At 37.1% G+C, this 23,126-nt stretch overlaps 1 protein-coding gene across 1 annotated transcript in view; it reads left to right on the top strand.

Annotated features, from left to right (window-relative positions):
- The window catches only part of AUTS2 (activator of transcription and developmental regulator AUTS2), a 1,205,988-nt gene that overhangs the window by 529,441 nt on the left and 653,421 nt on the right, over positions 1 to 23,126 (top strand). The window contains exon 4 of the mRNA XM_052654596.1: positions 11,456 to 11,491. Within this exon, the coding sequence (XP_052510556.1) occupies positions 11,456 to 11,491 (36 nt within the window). The remainder of the gene's footprint in view (positions 1 to 11,455; positions 11,492 to 23,126) is intronic.

The raw sequence follows: 23,126 nt of genomic DNA on the forward strand, positions 1-23,126 counted from the left end.
GCTGGAACAACTGGATTTTTCCATGCAAATGAATGAATTTGGACCCCTACCTCACACCATGAAGAAACATTAACTCAAAATGAATAAGTGGCCTAAATGTAAGGGCTAGAACCATAAAATTCTTGCAGGAAAATGTGTGTAGATCTTCATGACCTTGAATCTGCAGTGGATTTTTAGATATGACATCAAAAGCACAAGTAGCTAGAGAGAAAATACATAAGTTGGACTTCATCAAATTAAAAACTTCTGTGCATCAGTTGGTATTGTCAGGAAAGTGAAAAGAAAACCCAAAGAATGAGAAGAGAGTATTTGAAAATCATATAATTGATATGTGTTTAATATCCAGAATTTGTAAAGACTACAACAAAAAGACAAACAACTGAATTCAACAATGGGCAAAGAACTTAAGCAGATATTTATGCAAGGAAAATACACAAATAACCAGTAAGCCCATAAAAGATGCTCATCATTATAGTGATTGGGGAAATGCAAATCAAAATCAGGATGAGATATTACTTGACAGCTAGTAGGATAGTTATACTTTGAAGAAAGGAAAATAGCAAATGTTGGCAGGAATTTAGAGAAGTTGAAACCCTCGTACATGCTGGTGGAAATATAAAATGATGAATCCACTGTGGAAAGCAGCTTGACATTCCTCAAAAAGCTAAACAGAATCACCATGCATGCCACCAATCCTCCTTTTAGGTATATACCCAGACACCAGGTCCTCAAAGAGATACTTATCTGCCAGGTTTCACTGCAGCATCATTCATAGTAACCAAAAGACGTAAACGTCAAGAGTTCATCAGCAGGTAAATGGATGAACAAAAAGTGGCATATATGGACATGGGAGTGTTAGTCATAAAAAAGAGTGAAGTTCAAGTCTTGAAAACATTATGCTCAGTGGAAGAATCTAGACCGAAAAAGACAAATATTTTCTGATGCCTCTTATGTGAAGTATCTAGAATATGCAAGTTCCTAGAGGCAAAAAGTAGAATGGGAGTTTCCTGGGACCTGTGGTAGGGGTAGGGAAGTGTGGAAGATGAGAGTTATGGTTTAACTGTAACAAAGTTTCCGTTTGTGGTGACGAAATAGTTGTGGAAATAGATAGTTTCCACTGAATTGTACACTTAAAATAAGTTGAAATATTGCATTTTATTTTATATATACATATATATGTATATTTTTACCATAGTAAAAAATTTCAAAAAAATACTAGGGCTGTAACAATCCTCTCAGTCTTGTGTCAGGTTAGTCTGTGATATACTTTGGGTTTATGTTGCTTAAAATTCATACTACTGGCAGCACTATTAAAAGATGAAAGAAGGAGAAATGACACGCATGAAAAAAGAAAAGGGAAGAAAAAGAAGTAGGTGACTTTTAGTGAAATGTTTCAAAACCTCCAGTCACTTATTTCCTTCACATGAATGGTTGTGAGGTTGCAGAGCCTTACCTCAGGGCCGTTGCAATCTAAAGTCTTTGAGATGAGTGCCTTTGACAAGTCAAGTCACAAAATGACTCTTTTGGGTATGAGGGCAGTGTCTACCCCCATGATATTTTAAAGAATGAAGATACTTCCTTTTTATTTTTTAAAGGAGAACTAGTAATTAATTACTTTAATGATTATCAGAAAATGAGGAGATAGAGTCAAAGACCACTACTCGTTTTTGTTTCCTAAAATATCTCCTTGTCGTTCCTCACCATGTTTATGCTTTCATTACTTTCTTGAACATGTGGAAAATAGTTATCGCTGTTTCAATGTTCATATTCTACTAACTGTGGCATCTGTGTAATTTTTGAGTCTGTTTCTATTGATTGGTTTTTTTCCTCAATATGGATTGTATTTTCTGGCTTTTGTCTGTGGCTGGCTGTTTTTTTTTAAGATGCCAAATATTGGGAATTTTTTTGTTTTTGATGAGTGCTGGATATTTTTGGTTTACATAAATATTCTTGAGCTTTTTTCTGGGATACAATTATGCCACTTGGAAATAATATTTTTATTTCTTCTGAGGTTTGCTTTTATGCTTTTCTGGGTAGAACATCCAGAACAACCTTTAGGACAAAGCTTGTTTTTTCCTAGTGCTGACGAGTCTGCCTAATTCCTGATGTGAACAAGATTTTTCCACTCTGGCCGGTGGGAGTGCCAGTTTTCCGCTGCCCTCTGTGACTCTGACAGTCATTCTACCTGCTCCTTCCGGTGATCATTCCCCTTCCCTTGGGTACTTTTGTCGCGTGGATGTGCTGATACGGACTCCAGTGATGACAAGAGGAAAGATGTCTCCTGGTTTCCTGCTTCTTTCACAGTGAACCTGCCTTTTCTCCCATCCTCTGCTTTGCAAATTTCAGCTGACTTGGCTGACTGTCAACTCTGCGTTCTCAACTCAGGGATTCTTCTGGGATCCACCTGGGTTCCCCCTAGCCACCCTACTGTGGAATGAAAACTCTCTCCAGGGACTATGCTAGGGCAGTTGTAAAAATTATTTTGTTTTCTTTCTGTCTCTCTAAGATCATTACACTCCTATTGCCCAGTTTCTTAAAAAGTTTTTTTTTTTTTCCACACATGTTGTCTAGTTGTTTTAGTTACTTTAAGTGGGAGAGTGAATTCAATCCCTGTTAGTTTACAATGCCCACTCTAGACTTTAAGCTGAGATGAGATTCTCTTTCAGTTTTCCACTCTCTTCAATGATATTTTTAGAAGCTTTGAAAGTTGAGACTTACCTCAAGTGCCTCTAATCAAGATAACTATGTTATTCCAGCTTTCTTTTTTTTGTTTTTCAATTGGACAGGCAAAAAGATTAAGAAATAAGAATTCCAGTGTGGCTGGAGAATTTGACTCATGGGTAAAGCTCAAAAACCAAATGTGCTTAGCTTTCCCAAATTATGTATCCCCACAGTACATTGCCAGGAGGGAATAATAGTCTACAGGGACTATCACGTTGTCCACATCAAGGAGAAACAGTAACTTGTTTAGATTAGTCACTAAGGAAAAAGTTAAGGGGAATAATTGACTATATAAATATTCATGATGAGTTATTCAGAAGGGAAAGTATTGCTTCTAAACTTAAACAGAATTTTGTAACTGAGGAAGTTGTCAAAAGTCTTGAGATAAACTTACTTAAAGACTTAATACATAGAACAAAACCTCAAATTTTGAAGTGATCATGGGCATTTGTTACAAACAGACCAGGTTTTAAGAGCTAGTTTGCTATTTATTATCCATGTGACCTTGAGCAAAAAACTTGATCTTTCCAAGCCTTGGTTTCTTATGCTGCAAAATGGGGGTCATTTCATCTACCTTGTAAGGTTTCTTTTAAAAATTGCCTGGTACCATATGTTTGAATTACTTTAACAGTTCTTGGCACATTCACTGTGCTCAAAAATATTTATTCCCTTCTCTTATATCAGATTTATACTTACCATAGGAGCCTTTTCTAAACTTTCTGATTTGCATTCCCTTGTAGCTATCACTTCCACAACACCTGCTTGTCTCAATCATGACAAACACCATTTTCCTCTCAAATAAAATCCTCCTTATACTCTGTTTTCTCAAACCTGAACTCTTTTATTTCCCTATCTCTATACTGGATCTCAGAGCTATTACCTTCAAATTTGAACTCTTTTTCTTCCTCTCAGTTAACCTGTTTACGTAGTCACTCTATTTCTCAGGAAGCATTTGGCTATGATTATCTTTGCCTTTATATGACTGATGTTCAAATGCCCTTATCATTTCTTACATAGATGATTCCTGTGGCCTCCCAATGATCGAATCTGACCCACCTCTCTTTCCTTTGCCCTGTTAGTCTACAAAGCTTCCACACTTGTTGTTATTTTTTTTTAAATATTTATTTACTTATTTTCTTTATTTGGCTGCACCAGATCTTGGTTTTGGCATGCAAAGTCTTAGTCATTCATGTGAGATCTAGTTCCCTAATCAGGGATTGAACTTGAGCCCCCTTCCTTGAGGAAATGGATTCCCGCCACTGGACTGGATAAGCCCCAACAGTTGTTTTTCTGAGAGTCAGAACTCACTATTAAACCGTCTTGTTTAAGATCCTGCAGACGAAGCTCCACACTCCTGGGGCTATTAGCAGAATCTTCCACTAGGATGTATCAAGCTACCTCTTCATCCTCCCTTTCTTCCTCTACTTCCCTATGGTTTGTACCTTCTACTTGTTTCTTCTGGAGTACTTTTATTTTTTTCCTTCTGTAGCCCACTTTCACTTCTAGCAGACTCTTCCTGCCACCACCCTGTGGAAATAAACTCCTTTAATGCTTTATTCAGATAACTACATGGATGTGACTGATTCATCTCTGAAAGAATTTGGGGTCAGGATTTAATTGTGAAAAGGCAGACAAATATTTCATACTTTTAAAATATTCAAGATGTTGAAAGAATTGAAACATTTCAAGTTAGGTGAAAGGGGAATTCTCGTAACTATTATGCAATACAATTCTCTAATCTTATTGTTCTGTAGCTCTTTAGTCCATTTAGTACCACAGTTGATGCATTTTTTCTCCTGCTTCTATTGCGAATCTCCCAGGTTTCGGAGTTTCTATTGGTTTGTCTATCTCACCGTCCCAACACCCATCCATCTATGCAAGCATCTGTCCTAGCCTCCTTTCTTCCCATCCAGTACCCAAACCTTTATTGCCAGGTTTACTAGATACTATTAAGGAAGAAACAGTCACAGTCCACACCATCAATGAACTTCTGTGTATTTAAGTAGAAAATCTAATCCAGACCTGTTACAGACTCTTGGTATTCTGTTTCTCCTTTCTTTTCTTTTTCTGTTTTTCCCTTATTTTCATTTTCCCTACCATTTTGTTTATGTCTTTTGCATTTCCTGCATCATCTTTTTATGTGTTTTCTTGAATATGCCAGTGTTTCAATTGTCCAGGAATATTTATCTAATACCTTCTAAGTGTCAGGTGTAGTTCTGGACACTTGAGGTTGAATGGGGAACAAGATGAAACCTTTGGCTTCATGAAGCTTCTACTCTATTGAGGGAGGCAAACAGCAAACCTGAGAGCAAACAATAACATTATTTTTGATGTAATACATTTTATGAAGTAGACAAAGCAGTAGTGGGGGGTGGCAGGGTGTTGTCACTTTAACTGGAGTAATTGAATTAGTCCTTTTTGTTCTGGTGATGTTTAAACTGAAGCCTGAATGGCAAAAGGAGGGAAGAACGTTTAGGCAAGATAAGTGACAAGATCATGGCCTTGACTCAGGAGTAAGCCTGACATGTTTAAATGTGAGGGGTGGGGGAGGCCTTTGTGACTAGAGCAGAGGGAATGTATACAGGAACTGATCACATGATATTTTCTAGTTCATAGTAAGGAGGCTATAAACTCTCTTAGTTTCCTGGGCGACTGTAATGCATGATCACAAACCAGGAAACTTAAAACAATAAATTTATTATTATCTTGTAGTTTTTAAGGCTGGAGGTCCAGCATTAAGTGTTGGCAGGGCCATGATTTTTCTAAAGTCTCAGCAAGGAGTCCTTCCTTTGCTCTACTGGCTTCTGGTTGCTTCTTACAATCCTTGATGATACTTGGCTTATAACCACATCACTTCAATGTGTGCCTCTATTCACATGGGCTTTTACTCTATTTGTAGCTCCATACATCTGATTTCCTTATAAGGAGAGCAGTCATTGGATTTAGGTTCCACCTAAATCCAGTATGACCTCAACTTAATTGCACCTGCAAAGTCCCTATTTCCAAACAAGGTCATTTATATCAGTCAGGTTTCTCAAGAGAAGCAGAGCCAATAAAATGTGTAGACTTGAACAGTTATGGAGGTTCACAAGTTTCAAAGTGTGCAGTCAGCAAGCTGGAGACCCAGGAGAGCTGATGGTTAGTTCCAGTCTGAGCCCCAAAGTCTGAGAACCAGAAAGACTGGAAAGCTTGACACCAGAAAAGTCTGTGTGTCAGTCTGTCTGAGCCTGAAAAGGGGAGGGGGAGAAACTGTTTCACTTTGAAGGCTGAGTCAAGGGAATTCCCTCTTAATTTGAGTACAGCCATCCCTTTTGTTCTATTAAACTGATTGGATGAGGCCCACTTGCATTATGCTTTACTTACAGTATGCTTTACTCATCCTGTTGGTTTAAATGTTAAACTTATCCAAAAACACCTTCAGAGTAACACCCAGACTAACATTTGAGCAGATATCTATCTGGTTACCCAGGGGCACAATTAAGTCGATGCATAAAATTAACCCTCACAATCACATTCTTCGGTTCCAAGAAGGCCCTGTAATTTTAGTGGGACACTATTTAGCCTACCATATAAGTTAGTACTTAAAAAGCCTCTCAAAGGTGTTAGAAGGAATGTTATAATTTTTACTTTAAAATGTTTACTTTTCCTTTTATGTGAATAACTGCAGATAAAAATGAGAGCAAGAATGAAATTAGCGGGGAAAGCCAGAAGGCTGCTGAATAGAGATGAGAGCTGGTAACAACTTGAAATGGATTGTAACAGATTGAAAATTGAATTTGGAAGTGACCGTTTCCACCTCTGATGTTTTTTCAAGTTGTGCCTACATTTTTACTTCCACTAGTGGCTCATTTCTCTATTTATATATATTTTGCATCTTTGTAAGTTATCAGTAATCTTTATCTCCAAGGCACATTTCTTAGGATTAAAATTTTAGGTTCTTTTAATTGTCCTTGTTTTCCAAAACACTACAGAAAACAAATGAGCTCGTCTTGTGACCTTTGTAAGAAATATACTTGGCCAAGTGATTCTTAGCATGATCCTTCTACTTTTCACTCTCAAGAAGTATAACATGAGGGTGGATAGGCAGGGATTATCACACATGATAATTTGGAAGAATTTTAAAATACTGTATTTAAATTAGCCCTAGGATCAGAGCTTACATTTTCCTCTGGGATGAAGCGCACATCCATCACATGCTTTGGGAGCGTAATCGTAGCCATGGCCTCTCTGTGTAGATCTCTAATGAAAGCAGTACATCTATTTTGGATGGATAACTGATTTTTTAAATCCCTTGTTTTAGGTAAGATGTTAAAACAGAAATGTTAACTTCATGGGTTTAATGAGTAGCTTCAATAAGAGCTTAGTGACAGAGATGGAAAGAAAAGTCAGGTGGGGGGCAATGAGAGGAGTAGAATGAGCATGCATTTAATGAATATCTACTGGCAGACTTGAATGTCAGCAGCAGCATTCTCCTTCCTGGAAAATGTCTTTCAACTATGCATCCCATTACTATTCCTGCAGCCCATGTAGCTTGGAGATTGAGGTAGAGTGTGTTTGTAAGAAAGCTCTTCTTTACAACTTAATGAATTCGAGGTAGGTAATTTATAGAGATTGCTGGAGCAGTGGTCAAATCTGGGAAAAAACAAACAAACAAAAAAAAAAACAAATGAAAAGACCATGTTAAACAGGAGATAGCTTATAATGAGCCTGGAAATCACATATCTGATAGCCAACTGTCTGGAATTTCTTCATATTCTTGTCTTCTCGTGGAAACCACTAAATACTTTCTTACTCTGTTTTCTCCGTCTCTCTATACCTCTCATTTCTACCTAATACAGAGAAAATATGAATGAATTGGCAACTCTATCACTTAAAGAAATAAGAATTTCTTAAAGAAAGAAGTCTTTTTCATTATTCAACAAACATATTTGCCTAAACGTGTGTATATGATGTGACTTCAAATGCTTTTAAATTCAAGCATGCTTTTATTTATTGCATTAAAAAAACACTTAGTTTTTCAAGCCTCATTTTGACTTACACCCTTTTTTAGATTCTGTGGCCACTTTTGCTATATAGTTTGGACAATGTATACAGTCTCTGTCCAAGCAACCAAAATGGAAGCCCCTTCCTCTCATTATAAATTGGGGAAGCACAGAAAGTTAAAATTCAACTTGATTTCATCAAATGGTTCAGCAGTTAGGACATCACCACCTATCTGCTTTCCTGAGCCCTTCCTTCATGGTGTCTGTCTCCTGAACATGAAAAAACAATAATAATCCCTAGATGCACATTTGTGTACAAATAGCTGTAGAAACATAAAACATTTCTAACAGTAAAAAAGCTATTTTTAAATACTTATTTCATTCTTATAGCATAATCTGGGACTTTCTTGGTGGCTCAGGTGTTAAAGAATCTGCCTGCAATCTCTGGGTTGGGAAGACCCCCTGGAGAAGGGAATGGCAACCCACTCTTGCCTGGAAAATCCCATGGACAGAGGAATCTGGTGGGACCACATTCCTTGGGGTCACAAAGAGTTGGACACAACTGAGCTACTAACACAACTGCTGCTGCTGCTAAGTCGCTTCAGTCGTGTCCGACTCTGTGCGACCCCATAGACGGCAGCCCACCAGGCTCCCCCGTCCCTGGGATTCTCCAGGCAAGAACACTGGTGTGGGTTGCCATTTCCTTCTCCGATGCGTGAAAGTGAAGTTGCTCAGTCGTGTCTGACTCATAGTGACCCCATGGACTGCAGCCTACCAGGCTCCGCCACCCATGGGATTTTCCAGGCAAGAGTACTGGAGTAGGGTGCCATTGCCTACTAACATAACAATGTAGCATAATCTATTGTTGCCCATGGTTTCAGTTGTTCATGGAATTTGTGACTTGGAAAAATGTTAAAACTATCAAATATTTTCAGCTTTTAAATGTATACTTAGATTTAAGCATAAATGACAGAGACTTTTCTGGACTTTTGGTTAGCAAGGCCTGAGGCATGTGGTATGTGACTTGAGCTGTCACTGAAACCCTGACTCTGCCCTGTTGCTGGTCTCAGAACTTCTGGTATACCTCTGTCTGATGGTGAGGACCAGGAATAGCATCCCACTGAACACAGGGCCTTAGTAGATTCTTGGGCTTATAGAACTGGACCAAGGAGAAATCACTTTATTTCAGAAACGTTTCTGTTCAAGTTTTCCAGCAATGATTGAAGGGAGCTGGCAATCGGCCAAGAAAAATATAGTGGAGAAAGGAGTTAGAGGGGAGGAAATGTCAACGCCATGGACATTTGGCAAAGTAGCTTAGAAGAGTTTTTCTATGAACTTTTCTGCTAGGTCCAGAAATTATAGCTGAATGCCACACACACACAAAAATTGTGAGTCCAAATGTGGGTAGCCTCTCACTCTCTGGTTCTATATGCTTTCTAGCAAACGTTGAAACTCCAGTGGACCTTTAATGTACATGAGGATCTTGTGTCTGTTCCTTCATGTGTCTATCTGTGCTTGTGCGTGCGTGCATGCATGTGTATGTGACGGGGGTGTTGTAAGGCAGGGTTCTTAAATGCTTTGTTGCATTATGTTAATTCCTCGGCAGTGCAATCAAATTCATGTCGTAATTAAAGCTGTCAGTTGGAAGGCAAGCCAATCGCCACGAAAACACAGCATAACAAATGAAGTGAAATGATTCTGCGTGTAGCTATACAATGCTTCGCCAGGCATGAAATTAAATAAGTAATTTGATGTTGACATCAGAAATTGAAATGATACCCACTGTTCCCTCATTCAGTCAGACCTGCATAAACAATAGCCAGAACAAATATGCACAACAAAGCTCTCTTCTCCACCCAGCTCCCTGAGTAATGTACAATATATATGCAAAATGAGTATAACAGAGCTTCCCGGGACCTGAACGATGTCATTTTCTTGGTATACAATAAGATGATATGTATGTGGGGGTGGGGAGGTGGGCTTGAAGGGGTCCTTCCGCTTCTGGGATAAAATACATTTGCAGAAAGGGGGAAAAAACACTGAAATAAACAAATCCGATGCTCTCTCTGAGTAATTCATTCTAAAATGAGTTTGCCTCCCAGGGGCACGACTCCAGGCTGGTGGAGATCTAACTTGGCTTTTGCCTTCCTGTGTTCCGCGGTGGGTGGGGGTAGTGGGTGCTGGAAACAGGTGATGCCATCACATGGCTAATCATTGCTCTGAGGAGCCGTCTCCATGACTACTGTTGCTCTCCCTATGTACCGTTTATAGGATCACAAATGCAGCAAGGTTTTTGAAAATCCAGTGTCCAGGATCACATATCTAGGTTCTTTATTCCCCCAAGCCTGTCTGGAACACTGAGGGGAAGAAAGTTTTGCTCCAGGTGCTGCATTTAGGAATGCCCTGGAGCATCATGTCCTCGTTTGATGCAGATGCTCTTTGGACTTACAGCACCGTTATTTCCTTTTCAAACTGGTATAAAATCAAGAATCATATCTATATTTGGAGATATGATTTTTGGAGGTGTTAAGTTCACTTGAGTCCCCTCGCCATACAGTCTGAATATTCATCGATTTATCTATACATTAATTCAACTAATACTTACTAAATGCCTCCTATGTGCAAGGCATTGAGCTAAGTGCTAGGGAAACCAGGATGAGTCAAGCAGATGGTACCTGCTACCTGTGGTTTGCAGAGCAGGGACAAGGCATTTAGGTAGAACAGTTAGAGGTTACCCAAGTAACTGTTGCATCACCGTGGAAGTCTATTCCCTGTAGGTGGAAGGTGTAACAACCGGTCCAGGCCTGGCAGGGAGAGGCCTCGCTGGTACAAGGATTCCTCGCTGAGACCTGAGGACTGTCTCAGCGTTAGTGTTCTTTTTGTTTCAAGCTTCTCTGGGGCCTCTCTCGTTCATAAAGAGGACACTGCAAATTAAAGAATTTGTAATGAGAGGTTTTAGGGGGAAAAAACAACACAAACGGACAAGTTTAAAATTCAGTCCAAGTTCTTTTTTGGGTCTCGTTCCCCTATGAAGTGATGTCCCAGGTACATTTCAGCATCACTGTTTTTTAATTCCTTATGTGTGAGAACTGTGGAAGCCTAAACTGATAACTTTCGTGACTAAAACCTTTAGAAGAATGGTGCTTTTCACTACTTCCCTTTACCCACACATTCTTTGCATTTTAGTCTACTAATTATGTTTACAAAATGTCTCAGTTTTGAAAAGCGCTCTGTGTGTACTAACTGGTGCCTTGAGGGAATAAGCTGGCAAGTAGGTCACACACTGGAAAAGTCATCCAAACCCACTGGGCTTTTTATTTTCAAGTCAGTCTGGGCTCTTTCCTCTTGCTGCCCCTTTGCGGCCACAAAACTGAGTAGCTTGAGACCAGGGCGTTGAATGTCAGCAAGTCAGGGAGGCAGGCTGATGCGTGTCTGTTTAGTCTCAGTGCAGGGCGAAATGCCATCATTAATTCATTACCCAGCTGCCTGTCAAATAAATTGGCAATTACGTCCACCGCAGAAGCTTGGAATTCAGTAAATAGCACGTTAGCATCTCTGAGTTGTTGAGAGATGTAAAGGGGAAAATTAAGCAACACGGTGTTTGTATCAGTAGCAGATGACAAGGGGCTGCGTACACAGGCGATGTGGTGTCGTGATGAAAAGCCTGCGAAGAACTGGTAATGAGCTGTGTGGATTGGAACGTGTTAAAAACCATTGCTGATTTTCCACTTTGTTTTTATGCTTTCTTGCAGAGTTCAGCTCCTTCCAGCTTGGGAACAGGCTACTTCGTAAGTTTTATCTCAACTTCCACATGTGTGCCTTGCGCTGGCATTCATTTTCTTGTGTAATATATACTCATTAGGATGTGAAAAAAAAAGTCCAGGAAATTCCCTCTCAGTCCTGAAGAGCAGACTGATGTCCATCTTTTAACTAAGAGTTGTTTTATTTTTAAAATATATCTCCAGCTGGGCACTAGGGTTCACAAGTCTGGTTCCTAGCACCCAGGACGTTTGCCCCTCACCTGGCAGAGTAAGGAGATACAGGGAATCCTGCTTGGCCTGTGCCACCTTTCCTGAAAAATTGGTTTTTTAGTGAGAAGTGTAAAGTGGAAATGGTCAAGTGGAAGATGGAATTCAATTTATGCAATGAGGTATACATGTTCTTTAAGATCCCTTGAAGAACTGCCCCACTTATACAATGAATTGCCATATTTTAATTTTTTTGAGAGGTGGCTGTATGCTTTCTCTCACAGTCTGAGTAGGTGGCCTTTAGATTTTTTTTCCACCAGTCATCAAACTCCTCATTTTATTGACTATAGATGTATTATTTTATCTTAAGACTATATTCTCTGTCCTTTGGGAAGTGTGTGGATGGTGATACACCTCAGGGCTTATCCCAGTATTTCTCATTCATGAAGAAATTGTCACTTCCATGCCTTTTATCTATAGCTAAATTATCCTTCTTGGATTCAGTAATGCTTTTCAAAATACAAATAAATAAGAATTACACATAAACGTTATTTACACAGTGGGATAACATGCCCATGTGGACATTTGTTGTGATATTTAAAGGAATTTGAAGGAATCTTATTTATGTTCTGAGTGATGAACACAGATACTCTAATATCTGCTCAGCATTTTCAGGGAAAATAATGAAATCATGCAAATAAAGTGGAAAATGATTACTGATTCTGTTGTGTTGCCTTTAAATTTCTCCCCCCTAAAATGCTAATTACTTTGGCTTTTTTCTGCCCACACATTTCTTTTCTTACATTTACATTCAATCCATGAAAACAAGCATCATTTCATTGAATAATAAGTCTTTACCAAGCTTAGATGAAGTGGCGTTTATTAAATGGTGATTTTTTTTTTTTTTTTGGTCTTAGCCTGTGATACAAAGAGGAAGGGTTGATGATTTCTTGTTACCTGCTTCATAGTGTCAGCACACTTATCCTTACTCCTTATTGTGGTTGAATATTCATGCTTATAGAAACAAGCAGGATGCTGAAACAAGATCCTGCTTCAGCAGCCGAAATAACAGAAGTAGTCCCATCTGCCATCTCTTCACACCAGGCTGGATGTGGGTTGAGATGCTGGAAGTAAAATCTGGAGCCTGCCAATGTTTATTCTCTATCCAAAAGCTAAATCCCCCCTCTTTACTTTCTTCAGCAGGAGGAGGCCAATGCCACTGACTCAGCCTCTGATTACTTCCAGACTGAGCATTCAAATATATATATATGATTGTCAGTAAGAGCACTCTGAAAGAAGAAAGTCACCTCTAAAAGTACTGAGAATTTTATTATGCTTTTGGTCACTTACTTTTCTAATTCCAGGAATGTTTAATTCTGTAATATAGGTTCTTATGAATCAAGAGTCTTTTGCAATTATAAATCTCAAATAATTTTTACACTTACACAGAGCTGGATGAGTATAAAAGGTTTTTTTTACTTTGGAAAAATTATTCTTAATATTACTTTGCTTATATATAAAAATCTGTAGTATTATTAGCTTACATGGAGGAGATACATACCAGATGTAAGTTCAGCTCTCAACTATGACAAAAATGTTCTACATAGAATGTGTTTCCAATAATGGGATTATTATGTTATGAAAGTACAAAATCCATTGTTGTTATTGCCAAGACCTCATCAAAAAGCATCTTCTGTTTCAGTTTCTATCTCAGCAATATCCCGTGTAATATTTATTTTCAGGTATTGGTGAATTTCACCCTTCTAAGTGGTGATTTCATGCCAATGTATTCTTTGCACTGTTCTTTATAATCTATGATGTCATAATGACCTTTACCTAAGTCTATAGTGAAGGCTCAGCATCAGGTAAGTGGAATGGTGATATTTCGACTTTATCCTTAATTCTCTTCAGCATCACTTTGAAGTGTGGGCAGAAGCAGATTACCTGCACAGTCAATGAGCTATTAATGCAATTGAACCATAGTGTGAATCCTAGTATAAGAAAACTGAAGGCACTCACCTCTTCAGTTTAACAACCCGAAATTGTTTTCTTAAATACTCTCCCCTTGCCCCAACATTACTCTAACTTCAGAATCTTCTTTGATGTAGACTGGATGCTCCTGTAGATCTTTTAGTGAACTAGGGTAGAATGCTGATCATTGTGGATGCTAATAAAATAGATGCCCACATAACTGTATGCACTTGCAGGTATATATGTACACGTGTGTGTGTGTGTGTACCTTACCCACAGCCAGTATGTTTTACTTTCTTTCAGTTCTTTTCATTAATCAGTAGTAGTAACTTAAAGGCTTTGAAGAATAGACTTTTGTTTTTGATGAAATTGTATTTGTTTATACCTCCTTGGTTTTGTGTTTCATAGATGTCTGCTTAGGTCTGTCACTTTTCCAATCCATTTATAAGCTGAAGATTCGAGAAATGAGAACAGCAGCTAAAATCAGTATTTACATAAGCATATTGCAAAGAATTCTTAAAGTAGACAAAATAGAGAAGGATTGGAACAAACTTTTCACATTTTTGGGAGCTTATGAATAATGTGGGTGTTATATACACAGAGAGACACACATATATATTCATTACATACTCATGCTTAGCTCATATTCTAAATATAAATGGAAGTATATACTAGTTGGAATCTATTTGCTTTTTTATTTTTTTGGCAAGAGTACCAAAACTTGTTGGAGTGTGTAGGATTTTCTTTAAAAAAACACATTAATGCAATGAACACATTTTTCTTTTCAATTTAAATGTTTTGGCCTATATTTTCTTCTTTTGAAGAAAGAAAGTATTTGAAGTTTTATTATGCATAATGTATAATTAAGAACTTAGAGACAGTGTGATATGAAGAGTACTTGTATGACCTTGGATGAATTCTTTCTTGTCTCTGAGTCTGTTTCCTCATCTTTACCTACCTAGGAGAGTTGTGAATATTAAATGAGGTAAGATATTTAATGCACACAAAGCAGCTCTCAATAATAGGAAATAATACATGTTTTCTTCTGTGATCCCCACTGTATAGTGTGATGGAGTAAATGTGGCCTCATTAAGTGGTTGTGAAGTGTTGTGATGGAGAAGTACCACTGGAAATTCACAATAAAAAGTAAACATTGTAATTTGTAACTGTAGGATAGGAATATTTTGTTCTCATTGTATACTTTCTTGGGAGGCTAGGGTTTTGTGTTTGGTCTGCTGTATACCAGTTTGCTCCATATACAAACATGAAACAAATACGGAATTCCTTCTCTGTTATTCTCTTTGATCATGATGAGGTCAGAATGAACTATTCTGTAGGCCGTCCACATATTATGGCTGTTTTAATTTGTCTGTTAAAGTTATTTGTTGATTTTTTTTTCCCCTCAGACCTGAGGCTTTTAAAGACTGCTGATAGCTCTTTGGGTTGGGCTGAGAGTAGGAAGGAGATGGCTTATAAGGAGACTTGAACTTGGCTTAGTGAACTGTTATATTAAAAACTAGAAAGATGTCACACCAAGATTTTATGACTGTGACACTTCTTTTACTTGGGATAGAAGTCTCAGGAAAGAAGAGATTCTTTTTTAGGAACATAATGAGTTTGGAAGTTAGAGTACAAAGTTAGAAATTTAATTATCTTCAATGAGTTTAAAAGAGGTGGCCAAGATAACAGGAAAATCAAAACATTGCCACCCAAATTTAAATTTACATTAAACCAGTAATTCCCTGTAGTAACTTCAGTATGTCCTGAAAAGTCAGCTGTGGCCTTATCACAAAATGTCTTTGAGATGTGACTGTTCGTGTATTCAATAATATCCCTAAGTGACCCCTAATAGTTACCCAGTAATTCGCCTAAGTACGTTTGAAATAGCCTCAGAGATTCTCTGTATCCAAAGAGAGTACAAGGTCACTAAAGTGGTTAATTATGGGATATGTAATATAAAAATTTAATGAATATATTATTCTGATTATAATAATAAAACAGAAGCCTTGGAACCTATCAGTCACCTTAAAATCTAGGACATTGCTAATGATTTTGGAGCTGTATGTGTACTATGCAGAAACACTGAGCAAATCAAATCATTTGTCCTTCGGAATGGTAAATTTGCCACTGTTTTGAGCTGTAACCTTTAAAATATTACCCTGAGCTATATTTGCCTCCTAGAAAGTAACAAAACTAGAATCTACACTTAAGTATTGTGTTTTGTTAAGATTGGGAACCACAGAATTATTTATACTGGAGGGTTGCTTTATAGCTATACTCTGACAGATTTGTCAACATAGTCACCAATAAACTCTAATTTCAAGGGACTTAGACTAAAATTGTAATTCTATTTTCTATTTCCCACTCTTACCTTTTAAAAATGTTTTTGATTGGTTTTTACACTCTGATTTTCAGAATGGGGTCTGTGAGCGATGAGCGGCATACTCTGATTAAGTGAACATTACAGTTTAAATTTGGGTGAGCAGACATTTCATCATTTGTAGAATCTGTGCAGTGAGATGACTCTTCTTGCTCACCCTTTGGAAATTGTCTTCTGTCTCCACACCAGTTTTACCTTCCTTGTGAAGTACAAGGTAATCAAGAAATTTGGTGAATAAAATAAACAGAAAGGATGAGTTGGTGTCTCCAGTTGCCACCAATCCCATCATATTCTCATTTTCTGAACTTTTCTGTGAAGGAATAGACTAAGTATTTTTAAACATCTACAGGAATCTTTGTAGTTGGCTGTTGGAAACTAATTACGGAGGTAGAATGAAAACCCGGGTGCTCCTCCTCGATGTGGGGATGAGTCCTCAGCCTGGCCTCCCTGTCTTCTCACCTCCCTTCTCTGTCCCCTCAGATTTGAAGAAAGTAAATCATTTAAAAAAATATGATTTGAGAAAAGAAAATGATTTGAGGGGAAAAAAAGATTTTACCAGCCACTGGACTAGATAATTGCTAAAGGGCCTTCGGTTCTCTATTTTCCAAGATCTGTAATTCTGTCTGCCCCACATCTAAACGTCTGCCCCAGGGATCAGCCCTTCCGATTGGCTTTGCTGCCTTTCTCTGCTGTCCTCTGAGACACAGGAGTGCAAGGCCATAGTCCCCTTACTGCTTAATGAATACTGCTCTTCAGTTGAGTGACCAAGTTTGCCTTTCTTTGAAATTAACAATTGTGAACAGTATTTTTGTATTTGCATTCTTTAGTTACATAAACACATAGAAATAGGCTATAAGCTTATGCTGTCCCACAGCTAGTATATCCCTATTTGGTCATAGAGATGATACAGTATAAAGCTTTTAGCAAAGTAAGCAAAGTGCATTGATAGTCCCAGAGGGGACATACAGGTCACTGTCATGGAATTCAGAAAGTAGTATTCTTTATTTTTTTTTTAATCTGTTTCCCAGCATTGGCTTTAAGGGAGATTGTCTTATCCTTGTTGGGGATTTCCAAATTACAGAAATGTTGAATGAGTTGGTATGAGCAATATAAACTTAAACCATGGGCAATGTGAAACCCCAAGGTTTAACTCTGACTACCCACACAACCTTTATTTTGATAGATTTAACTGGCCTGGAGTTTTATGGACTATCAATCAGAAGAATCTTTCAGATCAAAGATTCATTCTTTTGCTTAACTGCTTTAAAAAATATTTTTCCTGAAATTGTAAATGAAATGCTTCCCAAGCCATTGCATAAGGAACTTAGAGCTTGGTGAAATACCAAGAGTACCATTTGAAAAGAGGTTAAAAAACACAACTGGGGCTTGTTAAAAAGGAAAAGTGCTATTTTAACTCCAAGTGTCACATTTTCCTATAGTCAGCTCTAGCAGTAAACAAGAGTTATTGGAGGCTTAGATGGTTTGAGACACTTCACTTATCTCCTAGTACTTGACTTCAGAAGCCAAACATTTAAAATGCATTTTGCTCGTACAAAAATGTTTATCCATTTAAAACACAATATCGTTTTAACAAAAGCGCCTTAGTGACAAGCTGTTTAGATACAGCACAGTTAATAAACTGTCAGGTCCAATACACGTATACTTGAAAAGACCAACACAGTTACCCAAAGATTGGCATTATAAATCACTGTTAACAAACCTAATTTGCTTGCTAGGCTAATGAATGATCTCCAGTCTTCTTGTTGTAATTAGCTTCACTAACAGTCACGTTAAAAGGACCTGCCATACTACATATAGTATACATGATGTCTTTTCTTTCATATTTTCCATATTTGGTTTATAGGGTGCAAACAAAACAAACAGAAAAGACTTTCAGTCTCTCTTGACCACTCCCTGGTAATAAATTCAGATTGTAGCTTGGAGTGGAAGCCTTGCCAAAGGTGATGACTGTCTTATTAGGGGCTTATAAACTGTAATGTACTCTTATATTTGCAGTGGAGTGGTGAAGCCAGATAATTGCAGTGTTTCCTGTCTAAATGCGCTGCTGTGTGTAGTGGCCTCTGATTTTAAGGAGCCATTAAAAATGCAGCAAGGCATAACAGCTGTGGTTCCCAGTGTACTTCTAATATTTCATATGTTCATTGCATCTCATAAAATCTTGCCCAGACCAACAAATGACTGTAAGTACCACTGAAATGCTCCAGAAGGAAACTGGGGAGAATCTGAATGATTACAGAGACCAAGAAAGAACTCACTCAAGCCCACGGTGGGCCACATTTCTCAAATAAGTCCCCAAAGTTCTCCACTTCCATTTTAGTCTCCATGGAAAACATTCACATTTTATCTCTTGTAAGAGGCTGCTATAAGTAACCTACTTTTGTGGGAAATAGTCCTGACTTGGCAGAGGGAAGGTAGGGCTGTGTCCTGTGCAGAGAGAATCATAGTAAGTTAGCATCTCAATCCTAAACCCAAATGAGGCAAGAAATTTGGTTCCTTTGGAATTTATTTAAAGTATATTTAAAAAATGTCTTGGTAACAGTACTAACTCAGTGATATGATAACCTGACTTCTCTGAACAAAAGAAATGTTAATACATTCTGAGAGGCAAAGAAAACTAGAGAATTCAGTGTTCTTTTAATCAGATATTAAACATCATGTCCAAATGAAAGCTTTAAGGTGTGTTTATACAGAGGCACAATATAGTTACAAGATATTTGCATCTATTTGTTGCTAAATTACCAACTTTCAATTTGTTAATTAAAATAGACCTATTATTTTTATTTTATGTAGTCTGAGGGTCACAAAATCTCTGGGTAAGAAGAGACTTCACAGACCACCCTGTGATATCAGACAGTATTCGTCTTTGTTTGATTTACCTCACTTAGCATAATCCCTTCAGTGTATATCCAGGCTGTCATGAATTGCAGAATTTCCTTCTTTCTCATGTCTGAATAATAACATATATATTGAACATATATAAGACATCGTATCTTTATCCATTTATCCATTGACAGATACTTAGGTTGTTTCTGTATCTTGGCTATTGTCAATAATGCTGCACTGAATGTGAGTGTGCAGTTAGTAAGTATGCTAAATCATAGGGTTGTTTAATTTTTAATTTTGTGGTGAACTCCTTTTCTGTTTTTCGTTATTGCCATACCAGTTTACATTTCCACTAACACCATATAAGGGTCCCTTTTCTCCACATCCTTGCCAATGTTTTTTTAGCTTGTCTTTTTTGATAAAAGCCATCTGAACATCTGTGAAGTGATACCTTGTTGTTTTGGTTTGCATTCCTCTGATGATTAATAATGTTGAGGCTCTATTCATCTACCTGTTGTCTGTCTTTCTTTGGAAAAAAGGTCTGTTTAGGTCCTTTGCCTGTTTTTAATTAGCTTATAAGGTACCACCTACATGTTGAATCTTAAAAAGCTGAACTTGTGAAAACTGAGAGGAGCATGGTGGTTACCAGGGACTGTCACTGGTAGGCAAAGAAGAGCCCTTTGCTTCTTTGTCAGAGATTATTTGACTATATTTATGTGTGTCTATTTTCGTCTCTCAGTTCTGTTGCATTAATCTGTCTGGATTTGTTTGTGGGGGAGGTGGTTGGCCAATATCACAGTGTCTTGATTACTATAAACAAGTAATATTACTTGATACTTATAATTAAGTCTTGAAGTTGTGTTTTGTCAGTTCTTCAACTTTGTTTTTCTTCTTCAACATTTAAGTGGAAATTCTGGGTCTTTTGCCTCCCCATATAAACTTTAAAATCAGTTTGTCAATGTCCAGAAAATGTCTTGCTGGTGTTTTGCTTGGAACTGCATTGAATCTATAGATGAAGTTGGGAAGAAGTGATATCTTGACGATATTCAATTTTCTTGTTCATGAACATGGAACATCTCTGGGCCTTTATTTAGTTTTTCTTTGATGTCATTCATCAGAGTTTTACAATAGTCTTCCTGATGTAAATCTTGTGTGTACTTTGTTATATTAATAACTAAATGTTTTACTTTGGGGGGTGCTCATGTAAGTGATAGTGTGTTTTAAAACTTAAACTCCACTTGTTAATTGCTGGCCCATAGGAATGTAATTGAACTTTGTAATATTAAGTTTGTTTCCTGAAACCTTACTCTTTACACTTAATATTTCTAAAGAGAGCATTTAATATTTCCTTTGGACTTTTTACACAGGTGATTATTTCATGTGTGAATAAAGACATTTTTATTTCTTCCTTCCCAAACTATTTACTTTTTCTTTTCTTTTCTGGTCTTTTTGAATTAGCTAGGACATCTAGTTTGATGTTGAAAAGGAGTAATGAGAGGAAACATTCTTGCCTTGTTCCTGGTTTTACAGAAAAGCATTGAGATTCTTGCCAGTATGTATGATGTTTGCTGTAGATTTTTTGTAGATATACTTTATCAAGGATAGGAAGTTTCCTTTTATTCCCAGTGTGCTGACAGTTTTTTTTATCATTAATGTGTATTGATTTTGTCAAATGCTTGTTTTTTTTGGTTTATTGATATGATCACCTCATTTGTCTCCTTCAGTCTGCTGATGTGATAGATTACATTAATTAGTATTCAAATATTTTTCTTGCTTTTCTGGCATACATCCTACTCATTTGTGATGTGTATTTCTTTTTATACATTGTTGGTTATGATTTGATAATATTTTATTGAGGATGTTTGCATGTATGTTCATGAAATATATTGATCTGTAGTTTTTTTCTTATATCTTTGTCCAGTTTTGATATTAAAGTAATGCTGGCCTCATAGAATGAGTTATAAACTGTTCTTTCTTCTTTTACCTTCTGAAAGAGATTGTAGAGAATTGGTATAATTTCATACTTCAATGTTTGATAGAATTCACCAGTAAACCCATCTGGTTCTGGTGCTTTCAGTTTGGAAGATACTTATTGATTCAGGTTGTTTAATCAGGCTTATTCAGATTACTTATTTCTTCTGGAGTTATGACAGAAGTGTCTTTCAAGGAATTGGTCCATTTCATCCAAGTCAAATTATTTGTGGCATAGAGTTCTTCATTATATTCATTATTATTTGCTTAATGTCTATAGGATCTGTAGTGATGTCTCCACTTTCATCCCAATGTTAATAAATTATGTCTCCTTTCTTTTTTCTTAGTTCGTCTGGATAGAGGCTTATTGATTTTTTTTGACCTTTTTGGAGAACCAGCTTTTGGCTTTATTGATCTTCTCTATTGAGTTTCTGTTTTTAACTTCCTTGATTTCTCCTCTAATTTGTATTAATTTTTTTTTCATCTGCTTAGGATTTAGTTTGCTCTGATTTATCTAGTTTCCTTATGTGGAAGCATTGATTATCGATTTTAAAAGTCTTCTGATATATGGATTCATTGGTATAAAGTTTCTTTAGGACTGCTTTCACTGTATTCCACAAATTTGGATTTGTATTTTTATTTTCACTTAGTTGAAAATATTTATTTTGAGATTTCTCCTTTGACCCATGTGTTTTTTTTATAAGTGTGGTATTTCCTGGGAAGGTTTTTGCTTTTCAAAAGTATCAGTTTCAACACCTTCGCCTCAGCTAACCTAGAAACATTTGATTCATAGTAAATTTCTCATGAGATTTTTGAGGAGTCATCCCAACACATGTTCTTAGACTTTAGTTGTACATATGTATAATGTAATTTGAGAGACCGTTGCAGTTGTTGTTACCACCTGATTTAATTATAAACACATTTGTTTTAACACATTTATGTCTGTATCTTTTCTTTTCTTGCTATAATATCACTTGTCCAAGAGTCATTTAAATATCTATTGATATTTAAAAAAATACTTGGTATTTTTTCTGCCACATAGTTTCTTTGTCATACTTATTTGAAGACTCTCAAGTTTTGAGTAGGATGTTTTTATGTTTGTAGAGGGCAAAAAGAAGATTGCATGAGTTCTTGCTAGAATTAGTTTTAGGGGTCCAGGTACTCCTCTGTTTGAGAAGATTATCCAGTGAGTTTCATGTATCATACGTTTGTGGTTGCTTAGTCACTACGTTGTGTTCACCTCTTTTGTGACCCTGTGGAGTGTAGCCTGCCTTGTTCTCTGCTCTGCCCATGGGATTTCTCGGGCAAGAATACTGGAGTGGGTTTCCTTTTCCATGGGACCTTCCTGACCTAGGATCAAACCCTCGTCTCCTGCCTGGGTAGGAGAATTCTTTACCACTGAGCCACCTAGGAAGCCCTATTATATGTTACATTTTCATGAATAGAATCTATATTTCTAACTCTGTCAGTTTGTATGTACAGAGGATTTCTTTAGGCAACAGATAGCTCATTTAATGTTTTTACTCCTGATTTCAGTCATTAGGCTAATTTTATTACATTTTAACTCCTCTTCCCATCATTCAGCAATAGTTTTACTCTTGGTTCATTTACTCTTTTGAAGTAATAGAATTATTTACATATTTTTCCTTTTCTCCTATTTTCTGCTCTCCAACCCGCCCCCACCCCCCATTTCATCCTATAAGATGATAAAACTGCAAAACGTGAGCCTGAGTAATAAAGGATTGCTTCACTGATTGCTAAACATTTATTATAGTGCTTTTCAGCTCATTCCAGGTCACTGTGCTGCCAATTAGTTTGATTACAAGCATTTAAGCTGTCACATACAAAGCTTTCTGCTTCTTAGGGTTTCAGCTTCAAATCTTGAAAAATGAGTGCTCTGTACTTCTCTGTGGACACAGCTCTCTTCTTATATTTTGGAAGAAACCTTTGCATCTGATAAAGATCACTCACAGTTTCAGAGCATGAAATGATCTGATATGCAGTTTAGGATCAGTGATTCCATTTTATTTAAAAATTTAAGACTTTGCATGGGAGCATATATGTGAGTAAGTGACTATCAAAACCACCTCTTTATTTTCATTTTTGGATATAGTCCACATTTGCAAATCATTAAAACTTGGACTCTAAACATTCCAAATGTGACTGATACTTTGTCTGAGAGAGTCAAGGAATTTCAGAGAATTTAAACAAAAATTTCTAATGTAACACTTTTAACACAAGGAAAGAGTTGAAGAGTATTTGTAGATAGAAAATAGAATGAGAGTATTA

The sequence above is a fragment of the Budorcas taxicolor genome, chromosome 2 (genome assembly GCF_023091745.1).
Source record: "Budorcas taxicolor isolate Tak-1 chromosome 2, Takin1.1, whole genome shotgun sequence".
NCBI lineage: Eukaryota > Metazoa > Chordata > Mammalia > Artiodactyla > Bovidae > Budorcas > Budorcas taxicolor.